The following is a 16,550-nucleotide window of genomic DNA, read 5'->3' on the forward strand; positions in this document are numbered from 1 at the left end:
GACAGTAATCCAGGTGGTAGGCCTCTCTGCTCTGTGGGGCAAGAAGGTGTGCCAGAGGAATTTGTTTAAGAGCCTAAGGTGCGCAGCCTAGAGGAAGGACCCAAAAACTCTGGTTGTGCAGGATCCAGCTGTGGAATTGACTCAGAAGCCTGCCAATTTCAAGAGAGGGAACAGGACCTTTAACAATGCCTAGGCGCTTTGCCACGGGAGTGGGACTGGTACATAGGAGTGGAATTCTGCTTGAACATCTTATGTTTCCTATGCTTTCCTGAGGATTTGGAGTGCAATAAAGACCAGTCTTTTAATGCAGCCCCTTCACCTCCGGCACTATGAGCAGGACAGGGAACAGCTTACAACTTGCAGCGGTCCCAGCACTGCGTCTTTGTGTGCTTGGCGAGGTGAAGTTTTGCCTTGCTTTCCATGATGGTCTTTGAGTTCAGCGATGCAGAGTCCTCTCAGGTCATAGAGTTTAGGCCCAACCCCAGATACCACTGGCCCACCTAGTGGAATCTGTCACAGACATCAGTTTCTGACAGTCCTCACTAGGCTCAAAAGATCTTTTCTTGGTGAGTGACATCCCTTGTACAATGTAAAAAAAATTGGAAATAGCTGACAAAAAGCAGTCTTTGAGAAATGAGACGATCAGATCCACGTCTAGAGACACAGAAAGAAAGGAACTAACATTGACGTATGTGAGTGGCACCTTTATAGGCCCTGCACGTCATTTCCAGAGTGGAACGACATCTGTGCACAACCGCATGGTACCACCAAGTGTCCTTAGGTACTCCGAAAAGATTTCTAGATTGAATATGCTGAAGTTGAGGAATCTGTGGCTAGAAGTCACTATAAGAAATGTTGAACAAGTAAATCTTTTCCAACTTAATAAAACTTTGAAAATGTATGAATATCCATGAATTCTCTTACTCACTTTGGAACCTGTTGTGGTCTGGAGCATAGGCGTCACGTGTACTTCCTTATAGGTGGCAGGTTTAATGGGGCTAAGCGAGGGAAGAGGTTCAGGCTGAGGTTCTGTGTCTTCAGCATGTACAACGGGTCTAGGCCTTTCCGAAAGCAGGCAGCTTCCCTTATCCACCTGCTCATATTTCAGTGCAGAGGTGAAGTCTACAATTCTAGATAAAATCAGGTAGAGGTCATCAGACATATTTTCTCTGTTTTGTACATTCTTCTAGAAATTTTGCAAAATACAAGCACAGTTATAAAAACACAGATTGAAGGCATGCACAAATACTATTTACTGGTAAAACAAAATATTTCGTAATTAGTTGCTATACATAGGTAAAGCGTATTGTGTTTAAGGAAATCCAGTTACAACATATTAACAATATTTATTTCTACTTACTCCATGTTAAAGATCAGGTTTTGGATACAACCATAAAATGATTTATTCGTCTTTAATGCAGGAACACTCTCTCCAGGTGGGATTCCGCCGACGTAAACATTGGAAACATTTAATGAACTTGTTTCCAGTTGTTGAGCAGTAAATTTCATGTCTGTTGGCTTACTTTCATCCACCTGCACGGTCACGTTCCTGAAAAGTATTACAACTGCATGTAAAATTGTATCTATATGTAAATTTGACGCTGTAACCAAGAATGCTTCACACATAAGATTTATTTGTTTTACTACAGGTCTGCAATTTACTTCTGAGAGATTATGGGTTGGCTAGAAATTTGACTCTTACTAACAGATGAGCAACACCAAACACTTCACTCTTTATTGAAACGATTTCGACTCAACAGTGTTCAAGCATTTAAACAAAAGATCCAAATGTTACAAAAGAATCATAAGTAGCTATTAAAACTCAGTAAAGCAGGAAATGTTGTGTGCTTCCCGGTCCACCAATAGAAACTGCTGAGCTGGCATCAACACAACCAGTACCATGATACTGTGAACTTTAAGGTATACCTCTTGTTGCGGATCACAATGACTGAATGCTCTCGTCCGTCGCTGTAAGTTCCAGTGGCTGATTTAAGGACAGCTTTTCTCAGACCTGTGCCAGGATTAATATGCACTTCCAAGTTCCCAGCCACCAACATGATACAAAAGAAGGGCTGTGGAGAGACAATCAAGTCTTCCTTAAGGAGCTTTCAATTAATATCCATGTGACAGTGCGTCATTTCAAAGTTTACACAACGGTTATTTGGTGACGATGAAAACATGCCACATGGACAGAAACTTACAAGCTGCATGTCAGAAAGAGGTTTTGATCTCACTATTGTCCAGATTACATTTTTAATAATTAAAAACAAACCTTAGGGTCAAATTAATGCGAGCCAATGTTATATAGTACTGCATTGCCAAAATTCAAATTTTCTATGAGAATAACATGCTGCTAGGCTTCGAAAAATGTGCTTTCTCTATTCACAGAGCTCGGCAGTTATAAAATGGTTTATGCTAGCACATATTTGCAATGCAAATTATCTTTTGCAAATCTGTGGCGTGTGCTTTGTGACATTAAGTTTTTTCAACTGCACAAATATTCAGCATTGCCAAGACATATCATGACCTGTATTTAGGGTTACCATGCATATTAATGGTTTAGCACACATAACTGTTGATAGCAAAATCCAAAGATAGACCACTTTAAACTTAGTGCACACGTGTCCCATTTTGATGTTTTTATTTGTCGCTTTCTTTTGTTCATGTTTAGTTTTTTGTCTTAAATCGGGAATTTTCCTACAATTAAACTAGCCTGGAACGGTAGCACAGCATTTACACATAAACATAGATAACAATTGGACGTGTGCATATTACAGGTCCATGGATGTAAAAAGCCTGCAATAGAGGATACAAAGTAACATCTCAGTTTACAATAAAACACATTTTATCGGAAGTGAATTCGATAAGAGGATGGAAAAAGTACTGGGAAAAAAGGGTCAGGGATGGGACTAGTGCTTTCCTGGTCAGAAGGGACTTTGCTGCTACCACCATGATTTGTTTCAGTACAATAAATACTTACCACATGTGCTTGCCTGCGGTTACGCTTTTTCACTCCCTTGCTGAGTCCAGCCAGGATTATGCCAGTATCGTTCTTGGTGGAAAAAGTTGCCATGATCTCAGACTTTGATGATAGGGGAATGGGCGGCAGTTCGATGTAGCCATTACTCAGAACAGTAATGCTATGGATAGGCTGTTGAGAGGATAAAATGAATAAACATTGAGGGAAAACTCCAGATATGTCTAGTTAGTTGGTACTCTGATAATTATAGTGTCTTAATACACAAGGAGAGCAATTCTGCTATTTATCTTCATGCCTATTAATCAGTAGCAATGACCCACTATCTGTCTTTATTAGTATTCAAACACATTGTTGAAATCCAGTATTATTCACAGCAAAATATTAAAGCAAAAGATGAGAGTTCATAAACAACAAAATTCAATGAATTTAAAAAAGCACTAATATAGAGATGTCCACTCATCACCTCAAATGGGACTCTTTCAAGCAAAACTGTCAATATAATTTGTTCCTTGGGCCCAATATTTGAAAAAAGGCAGAAATGTGCATGGTAGGATAACTGATGTGTTGGGATACAATCTCCAACTTTTCTGGGAGTCACAAAGATCCCCACGAGTTCTCCTAAAACTCTACTGCCATTAAAAATCTATCCAGAATTTAGTATAATCACTATAACAATGTGTTTCACACCATTCTCACCACTGCATGTGTAAATAACATTTCCAATATTCAGTGAGAATTATTGTTTTTCCCCTTCATCATATTAATATTAGTAGACATTAATTAGAAGCAGCACATACAGACCATAAAAAGCTTATTCTCCTTGTAGGAAAGTAGCCTCTTTCCAGCATGGTTACCCCCACTTTTTGGCCTGTTTGTGAGTGTGTTTGACTGTGTACCCTGCTAACCAGGACCCCAGTGAGTATGTTCTCTCCTTTAAACTTGGTTGCTGGAACGTTCTTTCACCCCACATTTGGCATACTGGTACCCCTATGTTAGTCCCTAGTATATGGTACACAGGTACCCAGGACATTGGGGTACCAGGGGATCCCTATGGGATGCAGCATGTATTATGGCACCCATAGGGAGCCCATGCAAAGTGTTTTGCCATTGCGGCCTGTGTGAAAGGGTGCATACACCCTTTCACTACCAGGTAACTGCACCAGGTCACTGTAAGCCACCCATATGGCAGGCCCTCCCAGCCCAGTGGGGAGGGCGCAAGTACCTGGGTGTGAGGGCACCCCTACACTAGCAGAGGTGCCCCCATGAACCCCAGTTCCATTTTTCTAGACTTAGTGCGGGGACACCATTTTATGCGTGTACTGGACGTAGATTACTACCTATGTCCAGCTGCATAATGGTAACTCCGAACCTAGGCATGTTTGGTATCAAACATGTCAGAATCATACCCCAATACTGTTGCAAGTATTGGAAATATGATTCCATGCACTCTTGGGGCTTCTTAGAGGACCCTCAGCATTGCTACCACCAGTCTTACAGGGCTTTCTAGGCAGCCCAAGCTGCTGCCACCCCTCAGACAGGTTTCTGCCCTCCTGCTGCTTGATCTAATCAAGCCCTGGAATTCTGAACAAAGGATTTCCTTTGGGAAGGGAGGTAACACCCTCTCCCTTTGGAAATAGGTGTGACTGGCTTGGGAGAGGTAGCCTCACCAAGCCACTGGTATGCTTTGAAGGGCACATTTGTTGCCCTACATGCATAAACCAGTCCACACCAGTTCAGGGGGCCCCAGTCCCTGCTCTGGTGTGAAACTGGACAATGGAAAGGGGAGTGACCACTCCCCTGTCCATCACCACCCCAGGGGTTGTGCCAGTGATCCTTCATAGGGTCCCTGGGTTCTGCTGTCTTGTTTACAAAGTTGTCAAGGAATTCTGGGAGCATCAGAGTGGCCAGTCCAGGCAGGTGATGTCAGAGCCCCCTCCTGATAGGTGCTTTCCTGGTTAGGTGGCCAATCTCCTTTTCAGGGCTATTTAGGGTCTATCTCTTGCCTGGGTCCTCAGATTCGGCTTGCAAGACTCCAGCAGGAACCCTCTGCAACCTCCACTTCAACTTGTAACCACTGGAACTGCGACCGGACCCTCCAGGAACCAACAACGCTGCAATCAAGGAAGAAGACTCTTCTGCAAATTTGTTTCCACGACTCCTGCCAGCTTTGCAACATTTCCCCGGCTGTGCATCCTCAGAAGCAGCAACTCTTCAGCCTGCACAAGAAGAAGAAGGAGTCTCCCTTGGAGTGAAGGAGTCACTCCCCTACATACGCAGGCACCTACAGCAAGCGACGTAGATCTCCCATCATCTTGAGCTGCCTGAATCCTGCATCACAGGTAGTGGTCCGGAGTAGTCCTCTTGGTCCTCTCTGCCAGCTGTCCAACTTTGGTGGAGGTAAGCCTTTACCTTCCCAAGCAGGACAGCACCGCCGTGCACCGCATATCTTGCAGCTGCCAAGGCTTGTTTGCATCTCCTCCAAAGGATATTTAGGCGACATGTAGTTCCAGCCCCCATCACTCCATCCTGCAAAGCACAGTCTCCTGTGTGGTTCTCCGGCAGAGTGGGATCCTCTTTTGTAGTGCTGTGTGGGCTTTTTCAGTGACTCCTGTGTTCCCATCCTGTGGGACTCCTGTGGGTGCTGCCTCTGCTCCTGTGGACTCTCTGGGACATGGAGGGTTCCCTGTGACTCCCCCTCCTGGGTTGAGTCCTCCTGTGCCTTGCTGGTCCCCGGCAGCACCACTTTCCCACTAACCGCAAGTTTGCCTTTACCAAGGCTTGTTGGAGGAATTCCTGCACCGACACACATATGCAATCTTCCGTCCAGCGTGGGACATCTTCTGCATCCATCAATAACTCTTCTCCGGCTCCATGGCTGCAGTGCTGATCTGTTCTTCATCACTGTCGACCAACTCCTGCAAGTACAGATGGGTGGGTAGTAGCTCTTACTCCTCCTGGACACCGGTGTGACTCTTGGACTTGGTCCCCTCTCTCCTCAGGTCTTCTTTCTTCAGGAATCCACCTCTGGTTTTCATCAGTCTTCTCTGAGTGTCTTCTTTTTCTTCTTTTCATCCTTTTGAGTGGTTTAGAGAAAATCCAGTGATTTACTCTTGCTTTCCTGGTCGCTGGTGGCTGTTGTATAACTTATCTCTGTGGTTTTCTAGTTCCCCAGCTCCCCTCTACACATTCCACTTACCTAGGTGGGGGTCCTGTATTTGCATTCCATTTTTTTAGTATATGGTTAGTGCTTCCTCTAGGGTCACTATTGGCTATTGCTATTTGCACTATTTTCTAACCTTTTCTATGCCTATTTCTGATTGCTAATGTACATTATTATGGTATTACTTACCACCTATGGGACGATTACCCTTCTAGTATTTTGTGGTATTGTGTTCCAAAAATAAAGTACCTTTGTTTTTGTACAACTACGTGTTTTCTTTCATGTGTGTAAGTGCTGTGTGACTACAGTGGCATTGCATGAGTTTTGCATGTCTGCTAGATACGCCTTGGCTGCTCCTCCACAGCTAACTCTAGAGAGCCTGGCTTTGAGACACTGCCTACACTTCACTAAGAGGAGATACCTGGACCTGGTATAAGGTTTAAGTACCTTAGGTACCTACCACACACCAGGCCAGCTTCCTACATTGGGGGGGCAGCGGTGGGATAAGCATTTGCAATTGCCTTAGCACTCTGTCACTTGGTTCTTTTCACAGGAAAGACCGCATACTAGCTAGGGATCTACACTTATACCTAGTTTTCAGGACAGAGCCTCTTGGATTTGGGTAAGAAAGGGATTTAGACATGTCTTCAGTAGAGCACACAGCTCAGGTCATGGAGTCTCCGTATGAGGAAATTATCTTTCAAGAGCTTAGGGAGTTGTGTGCAGAAAGGGAGCTGAAGACTGGGAGAAATCCCAACAAAACTCTGCCTCTTGGTCTCCTCCTCCAGGATGACCAGGAACAAGCTGGTAGCCAGGGAGAGGAGGACAAAGAAGTAGACTCTGACCCCCCGTGCTGGAGAAAGACAAATTAGTTACTGGGGTGGGACAAACCCAGGGAGGATCAGGCAAAACATAGGTGCACCCACAGTCCTGTTAGGAGCACTGCCAGTAGTGTAAAGGGGGGGCCATAACAGTAGGTCCGCCTTTGTTCCTAGAGGGCTGGTTCAGAGGGTGTTCCAGAACAGGAATAGATCCTCCTCTGCCCACTCTCACATCTCCTCAGTATCTGGGGAGAGCCACTGCACAACTCCAGGGGAGTCTCTAGATAGGGAACTCAGGCAACTGAGATTGGGGGAGGCCAAGCTGGGGCTGCAGCAGCAACAGCTAGCCCTAGACAGTGAGGCCTTGGCAGTGGAGAGAGAGGCAGGGGTGGGTTAGCATCCCATGATGGCAGCAGCAATTTTGGTTTCAGGGAACCTAGGGTCAAGGAGGACTCTTTTAATTCCAAGAACCATAGTAAAGTTGTTCCCCCCTGCAAGGTGGGGGATGACATCCATAAGTGGTTCTCTGCTCTGGAGAGTGCCTGCAAAGTAAAGAGGGTCCCAAGAGACAGTGGGCTGCTATACTTTGGCTCTCCTTCTCTGACAAGGGTAGGGATAGACTCCTTACAGTCAAAGAGGAGGATGCTGACAACTATAAGGTGTTAAAGTCTGCTCTTTTGGATGGTTTTGGTCTGACCACTGAACAATACAGGATTCAGTTCAGGGAGACCAGAATGGAATTCTCTCAAGATTGGGTTGATTTTGTGGATTGGTCTGTGATGGCTTTGGAAGGCTGATTACTTGGTAACAAGGTCACTGATTATGAGGGCTTATACAATCTGATTCTGAGAGAGCATATACTTAATTATTGTGTGTCTGATTTGTTGCACCAGTACTTGTTAGACTCAGATCTGACCTCTCCCCAAGAATTGGGAAAGAAGGTAGACAAATTGGTCAGAACATGGGTGAGCAGAAGAGCTCATGCAGGGGCTAACAAAGATAAGAAAAAGGAAACAGGTAAGTCTCAGGACAAGGGTGGGGACAAAGACAAGAGTAAGAACTCCCCATCAGACCCACAATACTCCTCTGGGGGTGGGACTAAAACCTCTTCCTCCTCTGCACATATTAAAAAGCCTTGGTGCTATGTGTGCAGACAAAAAGGCTATAGGCCAGGAGACAGCTCATGTCCTGGTAAAGGCCCTGAGCCTTCCGCTACTGCTACATCCACTTCCACTCCTAGTGCTCCTAGTAGTAGTAGTAGTAGTAGTGGTGGGACAACTGGCAGTAGTCAGCCCAAAGTGTAGTTGGGTTCACATTTGGGTCCATAGTAGAATCTGGGGTAGGAGTAGAAACCCCTAAGACAGTTTCTGTTTCCCAGGGTGGTACTGGCCTTGCCACCCTAGCTGCTTCTCCCCTTGACATGGATAAATACAAGCAGCACTTTCAGGTAAATGGTGTTGAGGCTGAGGCCTACAGGGACACAGGTGCCAGTGTCACTATAGTAACTGAAAAATTAGTGTCACCTGCACAACACCAACTTGGTCACAAGTACCAAGTCACTGATGTGAATAACTCCAATCAGTCCCTCCACTTAGCTGTAGTACACTTTATCTGGGGTGGAGTTATGGGCCCTAAACAGGTGGTAGTCTCTCCTAACCTACCTGTTGAGTGCCTCCTAGGACATGACCTGGAGACCTCATATTGGGCTGAGGTAGAGTTACTTGCCCATGCAGCCATGCTGGGCATCCTCACACATGCGCTCCCTTTAATCTCCAAGCAGACTAAAGAGCAAAGTAAGGAAGGCACCCGGGAGCTTAGAATAATGGCCTAGGACACTCCTAAAAACACAGAATTATCCCCTGCCCACCCTCCTTAGATACCCACCACACACCAGACCAGCTTCCTACACTCCTCTATCTGCATTCAGTCATTTGACCACAAAAAGGAAATGTGTGTGTCATGCTATTTACCAGCTGCATGGCATTCCTTGGATGATGCAGTCATTAAAAAGGAGAATTTTGTAAAGCAATAGGGAGTGGAAACAGATGCAAACAGTTGGTCCCTAATCTAAAGGGGGGCCTTAAAAAGGAATGCCCCTAATATATATAGAAGTAAAATTATATATTCCTTTCAGAGATGTGTAGGAGGAGATAGGGCACGCTTCACATTGAAGGATAGAAGTGATTGGGGTTCTGGCATTGAGGGTTGCTGGTAGGGAAAAGCTGCGAAAGGAAGGAATCTTTGTAGGGAGCGCCAATGGTGTAAGCTTTGCTGAGAAGGTGGGATCTCTGTATGCAGTGTATGGGGTTGGGGATAATTAGGAGACCGCAGTGTGGTTCTTTGCAAGGAAAGGATGGCTCTGTTAATTGGCAATTGCTGCAGAAAAGGTGTGTTGGGTAGTAAAAAAAAGTATCATGAAAAAGTTGAATATGTATTCAGGTGATGGACTCCAATCAGTGTCTTGGGTTGCCCAATGTGCAGGAGGCACTTTGCTGAGTTTACAGGCTCACTGGAAGGAGGAGAATGGGTATCCTAATGGTTACAGGAGGCTATGCCTCTCAAGGCCAGCCTTCTGCAGACACCAATGAACAGATGAATGAATGTGCACCAACGTACAGCTCCGTGTAATATAATCTCTGGAGCAAACACTGCTACTGAGAGAGGACAACATATCCACCTGTAGGAAGCTGAGATCTAGTTGCAGTACCCCCCCTTTTTGACTCTTTTTTAAAGCAACGTTGAAGTGCACTGGGTTCCTGCTAGACAGGTGCCAAGTGCTAGTGTACCTTCCCCAAAACAAGGAACTTGGTCACTTGATCCCCAAGTGATCTGGCCATGTAGCACCTTTGGAAGTCCCTAGTAAGTGGTACCTCTAGGATGTAGGTAGTGCAGAGGGTCATTAAGAGCTGCAAGACAACTTGTGACACTCTGATGGACCCAGCACCAACCTCAAGCAGACTGCCATTGCAAAAGACATGACAAGGTGCTCCCTAAAAGTGGAAACACAACATGTCTCTCAAACATTGCATGTAATACTTGTAAGACACCCCTACAGTGGGCCTTACAGCCCTGATGCAGGGTGCATTATAGTACACGTGTGGACATATCTGCAAGAGCAGATATGTCCCTGCTATGCCTTTGTTGATTCTTAGACATAGTAGGTGAACAGGGAAGCCATTTTAAATACATGTGCTGGACAGTGGTCAGTACGCGTTCCCCAGCTACATGATGGCTGCACTGAAAATAGGGATGTTTGGTATCAAACATCTCATAGTAATAAACCCTCACTTATTACAGAGATTTTATGAATGCATGCACCCAAAGGGCACCTTAGAGGTGCCCCCTGAAAACCTACCAACCGCTGGTGAGCTCACTGACCAGTTCTAGCCAGTTTGTCACCAACAGATCAGAATCTGACCTTCAGGGATGAGAACCTTTTCTCTCTGGAGGTCAGAAACAAAGCCTGCTCGGGATGAGGTGTTGCACACCCCTCCCCACAGGATGGTGTGCATTCCAAGGCAGGAAGCTTCAAAGCAGCCCACCGCCTTTGGTATGTAGATCTGGCCTCTCTGATCGGGAGATACCAACCCCCGCCCCAGGGCCCACCTGGCATTGTGACAGGAAAATTAGCTATGCAGAAGGCTTATTACATTCCAGACTGGACACACCCCTAAGGTGGCCAGCCTGAAGTGGACACAGCATAGGAAATTCCACCATCTTGCATGTGGTGGAATTTAGGACCGCTGGACAGGGTGATGCCCACTCCCCAAAAGAAGTGGTCAGGTAGGGGGTATAATGACCCCAAAAGTAAGTAGCCCATTGGCTACTATCCTTCACTTCCCTTAATGCCCCCTAAATTGAGTGTTTAGTGGACCCCAATACCAGATCCTCAGATCTTCACTGAACAAAAAGGAAGGAGTGGACATGAAGGACATGAAGGCTGCTGAACCCCAGAACCAAGGAGCATGACTGATTTGGCGCCAACCCTGCCAGCCTGTCTGCTGCACCCGACCCTCAAGGAGAAGCTAACCTGCACTTCCGCTGCAGCCTCCAAGAAACTGGGAGAGCTGCCAGTGTTTTGTAAATTGCCAAGAATACTGGCATGCACCCAAAGAAAGGACTGTGATGATTGAGACCACAAAAAACGGACATATGAAAGCACCTCCTCACCCGATCCGCCTAGCCCATGCTGAAGTGGGCCAATGGTGTCAGCTGGGTCCCCAGGCCCTCCAAAGATGAAGTCCATCCTGTGCTTGGCCACTGTGGACTTCACGACGGCATCTGCAGCCTGTTTCTGCAGAACCCCCTGCAACCACAAGTGATCTGAAGATCGAGGAGGACAGGACCAAGGGTGTCTCCACGTCTCCCAGCCTCATGAGTCCTGAGCCCACTTGTTGGCTTGGTTGGACTGAACCTCCAGTCCACGCCTGCAGACTGTTTCTGCGGTCACCCCTGCAACCATGAGGAACTCTAGCACCAGACCTGATGCCAGAAGACACCACTGCACTCGAGTCCCACAGCCTGAGGAGAAGTGGACAGACAATGTCCCCATGAGGCCAAGCACCTCAAGAGTCGAACCCCCCTGGACTGATCTTCCTGGCCATCCATGCAGCAACTTTGTAACTGGACAGATCCTCATAGACTTACACTGGGCACCCAACGCTGAACTGAACTCCGGGACCTGGCCGCTCCAGTGCCGCCTGAGGTGTCCTGCTGGTGTGGCCTTGAACCTTGCCCCATACCCATTTCAAGTCCTGAAGAACGATCCCATAAGTCGTTGCACCATACCTGTATGCAGTTCTTGTTCTTCCTCCATAGGAAAACACTGCCGCCTCTGAAAAAATGCACTGTCAACTTTTAAAAACTCAAAAAATTCCTATCTCGAAAAGCACTCACCTGTTTCTGGTGGTCCTGGTATCAAAGTTTATATAAAAGTATGTGTTCTTGTTATAAATTGGTGTTGGATTTCTTTATTGAGTGTGTGTCTCACTTAATGTATGAGTGAGTGCCTTACATGCTCAGCACTACCCTCTGATATGCCTAACTGCTAAACCACACTACCCAAAACAGAGCATTTGGGATGTCATTGGTGCCTCTGTGACGCCTCGCGGGACTGCTTGGACTCTTTGCCTAGTGCATCTCATTTTGGTCCACTACATATAGAGCCAGCTTCCTACACCACCCAAAAGGCCTGTACCCACTGTAGTTGGCAGCATGTCATCTCACTAAGTAGGACATGAGCCATATCTTGAAGGCACATGGACTGGCTATGATGTCATACTTCAAGTGTTCATCATTACAAGTCCATGTAAATGCAACTGAATCTGATTTAATGTTTAAATCAAATGTAATTTCACTGGTAGTTCAAAGTGCAACTTTAGAAGTCGCCACTTCATTTGCCCAAGGTCTCCACTGCCGATTTACTGATAAAAGGGCTTGTCCTGAAGACAGCTCTCTGCCCTCCTGGGGGGATGTGCTAACAACTCCCAGGAAAGGACACTATAGGGGCCTGCATGGGAGAGAGGTGTTACCTCCCTTCTGCAGGAAGCCACAAGGGTGGATCCGCCTTTGACGGACAAATGAGTGACACTTGGGAGAGGGGCTGATCTATTGTTTAGGCAGACAGGCTGGCACTGGGGAATGAAGAGGAGAAGCAACATGTCAAACTAGTTTTTCCAGGGACATGTAGCCCTTGGTAGCCAGAAATCTAGGGATGGGCTAGGAAGCTCTGAGTGTCCAATGAGGGGTCTCACCATGTTAGGAGTGGGCAGAATGGTGCATCCTGTGATAGTCAGATGCCACTCATCCCAGGAAGTGGTCATCAGGAGGGGGTACATGGTAGCTCATTGGCTGCCAACCACATCCTACTCTGAGGGCATTTTCTGAAGATAAATGGGGCAAACCGTGGCACTCAGCACATAGACCTCGACTGACTTGTTAAGAAGGACTGAAGAAGGACTGCCCTGCTGCACTGCTGGGCCATTAAAGAGACGCTGCCCCATTGAAGACTGCACCTGCTGCACCAGGTGGCTCGAGATGAGCGGGACGATGCCTGCCATGTGCTGCTCAAGGAGAAGTGCTTACACAGCCAGTCAAGCCAAGAGACTTTAAGGGCCAGAAAAATGGCCTCTTCTTCCCAGCACAGGGACACAACAGCTGAAGAAGCCTGCTGGGGCAAATTTGTAACCCAATGTTTTCAAGCCTCTGTCACTGCCGCCGTGTAGCACCAGTAACCAAGATCTGATGCACAGAGTTGCACCTGAGTTTGCTGTGGTAGAGTTGCTGGAACCCTCAGAAGGTGATTTATCAACCTAGGAAGGATTGGCATGTGACCGAGACAAAAGGCAACTGGTAGTCCTGTGGCAACTGGACTTCAGTCAGATCATAGGGGACTTTTGTGGGACGTCAATCTTACAACCGGGACCCCTTCACCATCTTTGTGGACCAAGGAAAGCCTGCATAAAGACCCTGTTGACCGCATTCCATCTACAGCATCCTTACGGCATCTTCAGCATCATCCCCTGCATCATTACCACTCCATAGGAATCCATTGCAAAACAGATCAAGTGTCCAGAACTGCTGAAGTACCGATTCTCCTGTGAAGGTAAGTGTTCTTGAGGACCTGACTGGTCCCTTGGACTAGTTCACTGCTGGAGTTGGATGCCCCAAGAACCTCTAACCACATTGACACTTAACTAAGTTTTCTTTGAAAGGTTTTTAAGTGTCCAATTCATTGCTTTGCCAAGGCTTGTTCACAGTTAAGTGAAATTGCTTTGATTTATTATTGCTTGCAAAATTAATTCATATCACTGGAAGGCACCAATGGATCTTTTTAATTCTAGTATCTACATTTTTGGAAAAAATAAAGTAAATTTTTAAGGTTGAACGCAAAGCACTCAAATCCTGCTGTAATCTCTCTTTAGGCTTCTAACCACGCCCATGTTACGTCACCCACTTTCATTGGTTCGTGGGCTTGCCTTTAAAAATCTCCTTGCTTTCATTAGTGAAAGGAATGCATACGTTATGCCTTTTCTGGTGTTTAGCCATCCTGAGCGCACCGACCAACTACTGGAAACATACAAGGCTCTGTGTTTTCGGTATGGTTTCTGGACTACTTTTTATCTTTATTTCGAAGCGTGGTCGCGCTGCGTTTTACACAGCGCTATCGCGCATGTTTTTTTTTTTCAATTAATATGGCAAGAAAAGTCAGGTTAGGAGTTTACAATGCTAATAGCTCTAAATCGCCGAAATGCGAGACCAGTTGCATTGTAAATGCTTGTTTATACAGTGGTGTTGGATTTTTTGACTATGGGGTAAATTTGTTCTTAAATGCTTAACACTTGTTACGCTGTGTAAGCGTTCCTGCTTAGTGCCACAGCACCTACTTTTCAAACAAAGCGCAGCTGGGCAATGGTGAAACAAGTGCAGGCCATGAGGGAAGAACCTACATGAATCCCCATGCAGTGTGATTCTCGCCCGCCAATCCTACCAGGGGCAAACAAGGTGCCATAAAACAGAATGACTAGCTATATTAGGGACCAGAGGATTGCTAGAGGGTGGGGAGGCAGTTGACAACCAGCCTCTCCTCTGCTGAGATAAACAACACTTTCTGTTAAAGCAGAGTGACACAACTGAAGTTCTCACTGCATTACATACCACTCTCGGTGAGTCTCAGTGACTGCTTTAAAACATGCTATCTGTGTGACTCTGAAATCTAGCATGTGTGCAATATAGCAAATTCAATCAATCAATAGTTTATTCGGTCCAAATTTGGACCATTTGAAAAATTAGAAATGATCATACATACAAAAAGATAAAAACCATAAACCATCACTTAGTAGAAAAAACATTTGGCAGTTAGTACAGAGAGAAAAAAATCATAAAATTACATAAAAAGTTTCATAAATAATTAAGACAAAACTCTTAAAATAATTTCTGGATCTTACCCTGTGCAAAAGGCTAAGTGCTAAAATAGTGCTAACCAGTTGTTAAAAACATGAAGATCATTCTAAAACAGTTTAATATATAAAATAAGGCATAAAAACTGCATATAGTAGCTCCTATTAGGAGAGGCTAGAGGTCAACCAGTGGAAAATAATGCCATAAGTTACTCAGTTCTATTAAATAAGTTGATCAGGTGAATTGCAACTTGCGATTTATAAAATTATATATGCTAAGGAACTATAAGTCTCTAGCCATCATGCGCGGGGCTACAGTCTTTTATCGTCGGAGGGTCATACTAATCATTTTATTTAAAATCCCAGATTAATATAACAGGGTACTAGTTTGCTAACTTCTAGACCATTCTTCGACCGATGGGTTAAGATCTGTAGTAATCCTACTGCGGATTTTCCATGCTGCTGCCAAATATTTGGAAACAGAACTCACTATCAGTATGGAAGTGTCATATTTACATATTCTATATACACTGTTTCGGTTTTGTGATGGCAGTGTTTTACACAGAGGGATAATCCACTTCCCACGAGGGCATTTGTACAGAGGACAGAAGAATAGGACATGCTCAGAAGTTTCCTTGCATAGATGGCAATTTATGCATTTGTCAGATAAAGAACTATTGGTTGTCCAGCAAGCTGTAAAGCTGTTGACTGCCAATGTTCCGTATCTGAACTGAAGTAATAAGCAACGAGCACGGGCTGGGATAGGGAGATCCAGGAAGCTTTCAGGCAGAGGTTCATGCTTAACCAGCAGAAACTCTGCTGTCAACCGACCCAACCCAATTGAGCCGAGAGATTCCTCATGGATCTTTTCTCAATAGCGGTCTTTGATCAGGCGTTTAGCATTACCAGGGATCATCTCGGGATTCTCCCAATACTGGGCTAAGTTCAGTTTAACCCAAGCCACCCTCATTTCCCTAAGCCACTGTACTTTTTCCCATCCATAGCAAGGTGGCAAAAGTTCTTTAACTGCTAATCTGAAGGGTTCAAGTTCCTCCGTTTTCCATAATCTGACCCAGTACAGAAGTGGTCTTAGGTATGCTGTGTCCTTAATACTATTTAGACCCAAATCCAGTCTTAGGGGGAGCATCGGCGTGCCCTTCCCCAGTCTGGATATGTGTCTAAGGAAATTATTTTCTTTAATTTGAAGAGTGTCCAATTGTCTGTGAAATCCCCAAAGTTCCGCTCCATATAGGGCCGCGGCACGAATTTGAGCTTTGTAGATTTCAGAGATGAGGGTCAGAGGGGGACTTATTGCAGTACTAGCCTTACGTCCTATCACTCCACATCTTTGGCTAATTGTTAATGCCCCTTTCCTTATAGCTGGATCCTAGCTGCCCTTATCAGATAGTCTGATACCCAAATAGTCATATTCCGTTGCCCTCTCCAAATGAATTGAATCCATCCTAATATTTGCTCTAAGCTTCTTATTCGGGGCACTGTATATCATGAGTTTAGTTTTCTTAAGATTTATGTCTAACCCGTGATCTCTGCAGAAAACACCGAACTGGATGACCAGATTCTGAATTCCCATGGATGATTTGGACAAAAGGATAGTGTCATCTGCGTAAAGTAGGCATGGTACTTTGGTCCCGGCCAGCTTTGGAGAATCATTAGTGCAGTTTGCTAAATAC

The 16,550-nt window shown here is 45.4% G+C and overlaps 1 protein-coding gene across 1 annotated transcript in view; it reads right to left on the bottom strand.

Annotated features, from left to right (window-relative positions):
* The window catches only part of LAMA1 (laminin subunit alpha 1), a 979,910-nt gene that overhangs the window by 38,772 nt on the left and 924,588 nt on the right, over positions 1-16,550 (bottom strand). The window contains exons 53-56 of the mRNA XM_069219856.1: positions 2,981-3,151; positions 1,927-2,072; positions 1,361-1,549; positions 929-1,130 (exon numbers count right to left, since the gene is read on the bottom strand). Coding sequence (XP_069075957.1) covers positions 929-1,130; positions 1,361-1,549; positions 1,927-2,072; positions 2,981-3,151 — 708 coding nt within the window. The remainder of the gene's footprint in view (positions 1-928; positions 1,131-1,360; positions 1,550-1,926; positions 2,073-2,980; positions 3,152-16,550) is intronic.

The sequence above is a fragment of the Pleurodeles waltl genome, chromosome 2_2, assembly GCF_031143425.1.
Source record: "Pleurodeles waltl isolate 20211129_DDA chromosome 2_2, aPleWal1.hap1.20221129, whole genome shotgun sequence".
Lineage (NCBI taxonomy): Eukaryota > Metazoa > Chordata > Amphibia > Caudata > Salamandridae > Pleurodeles > Pleurodeles waltl.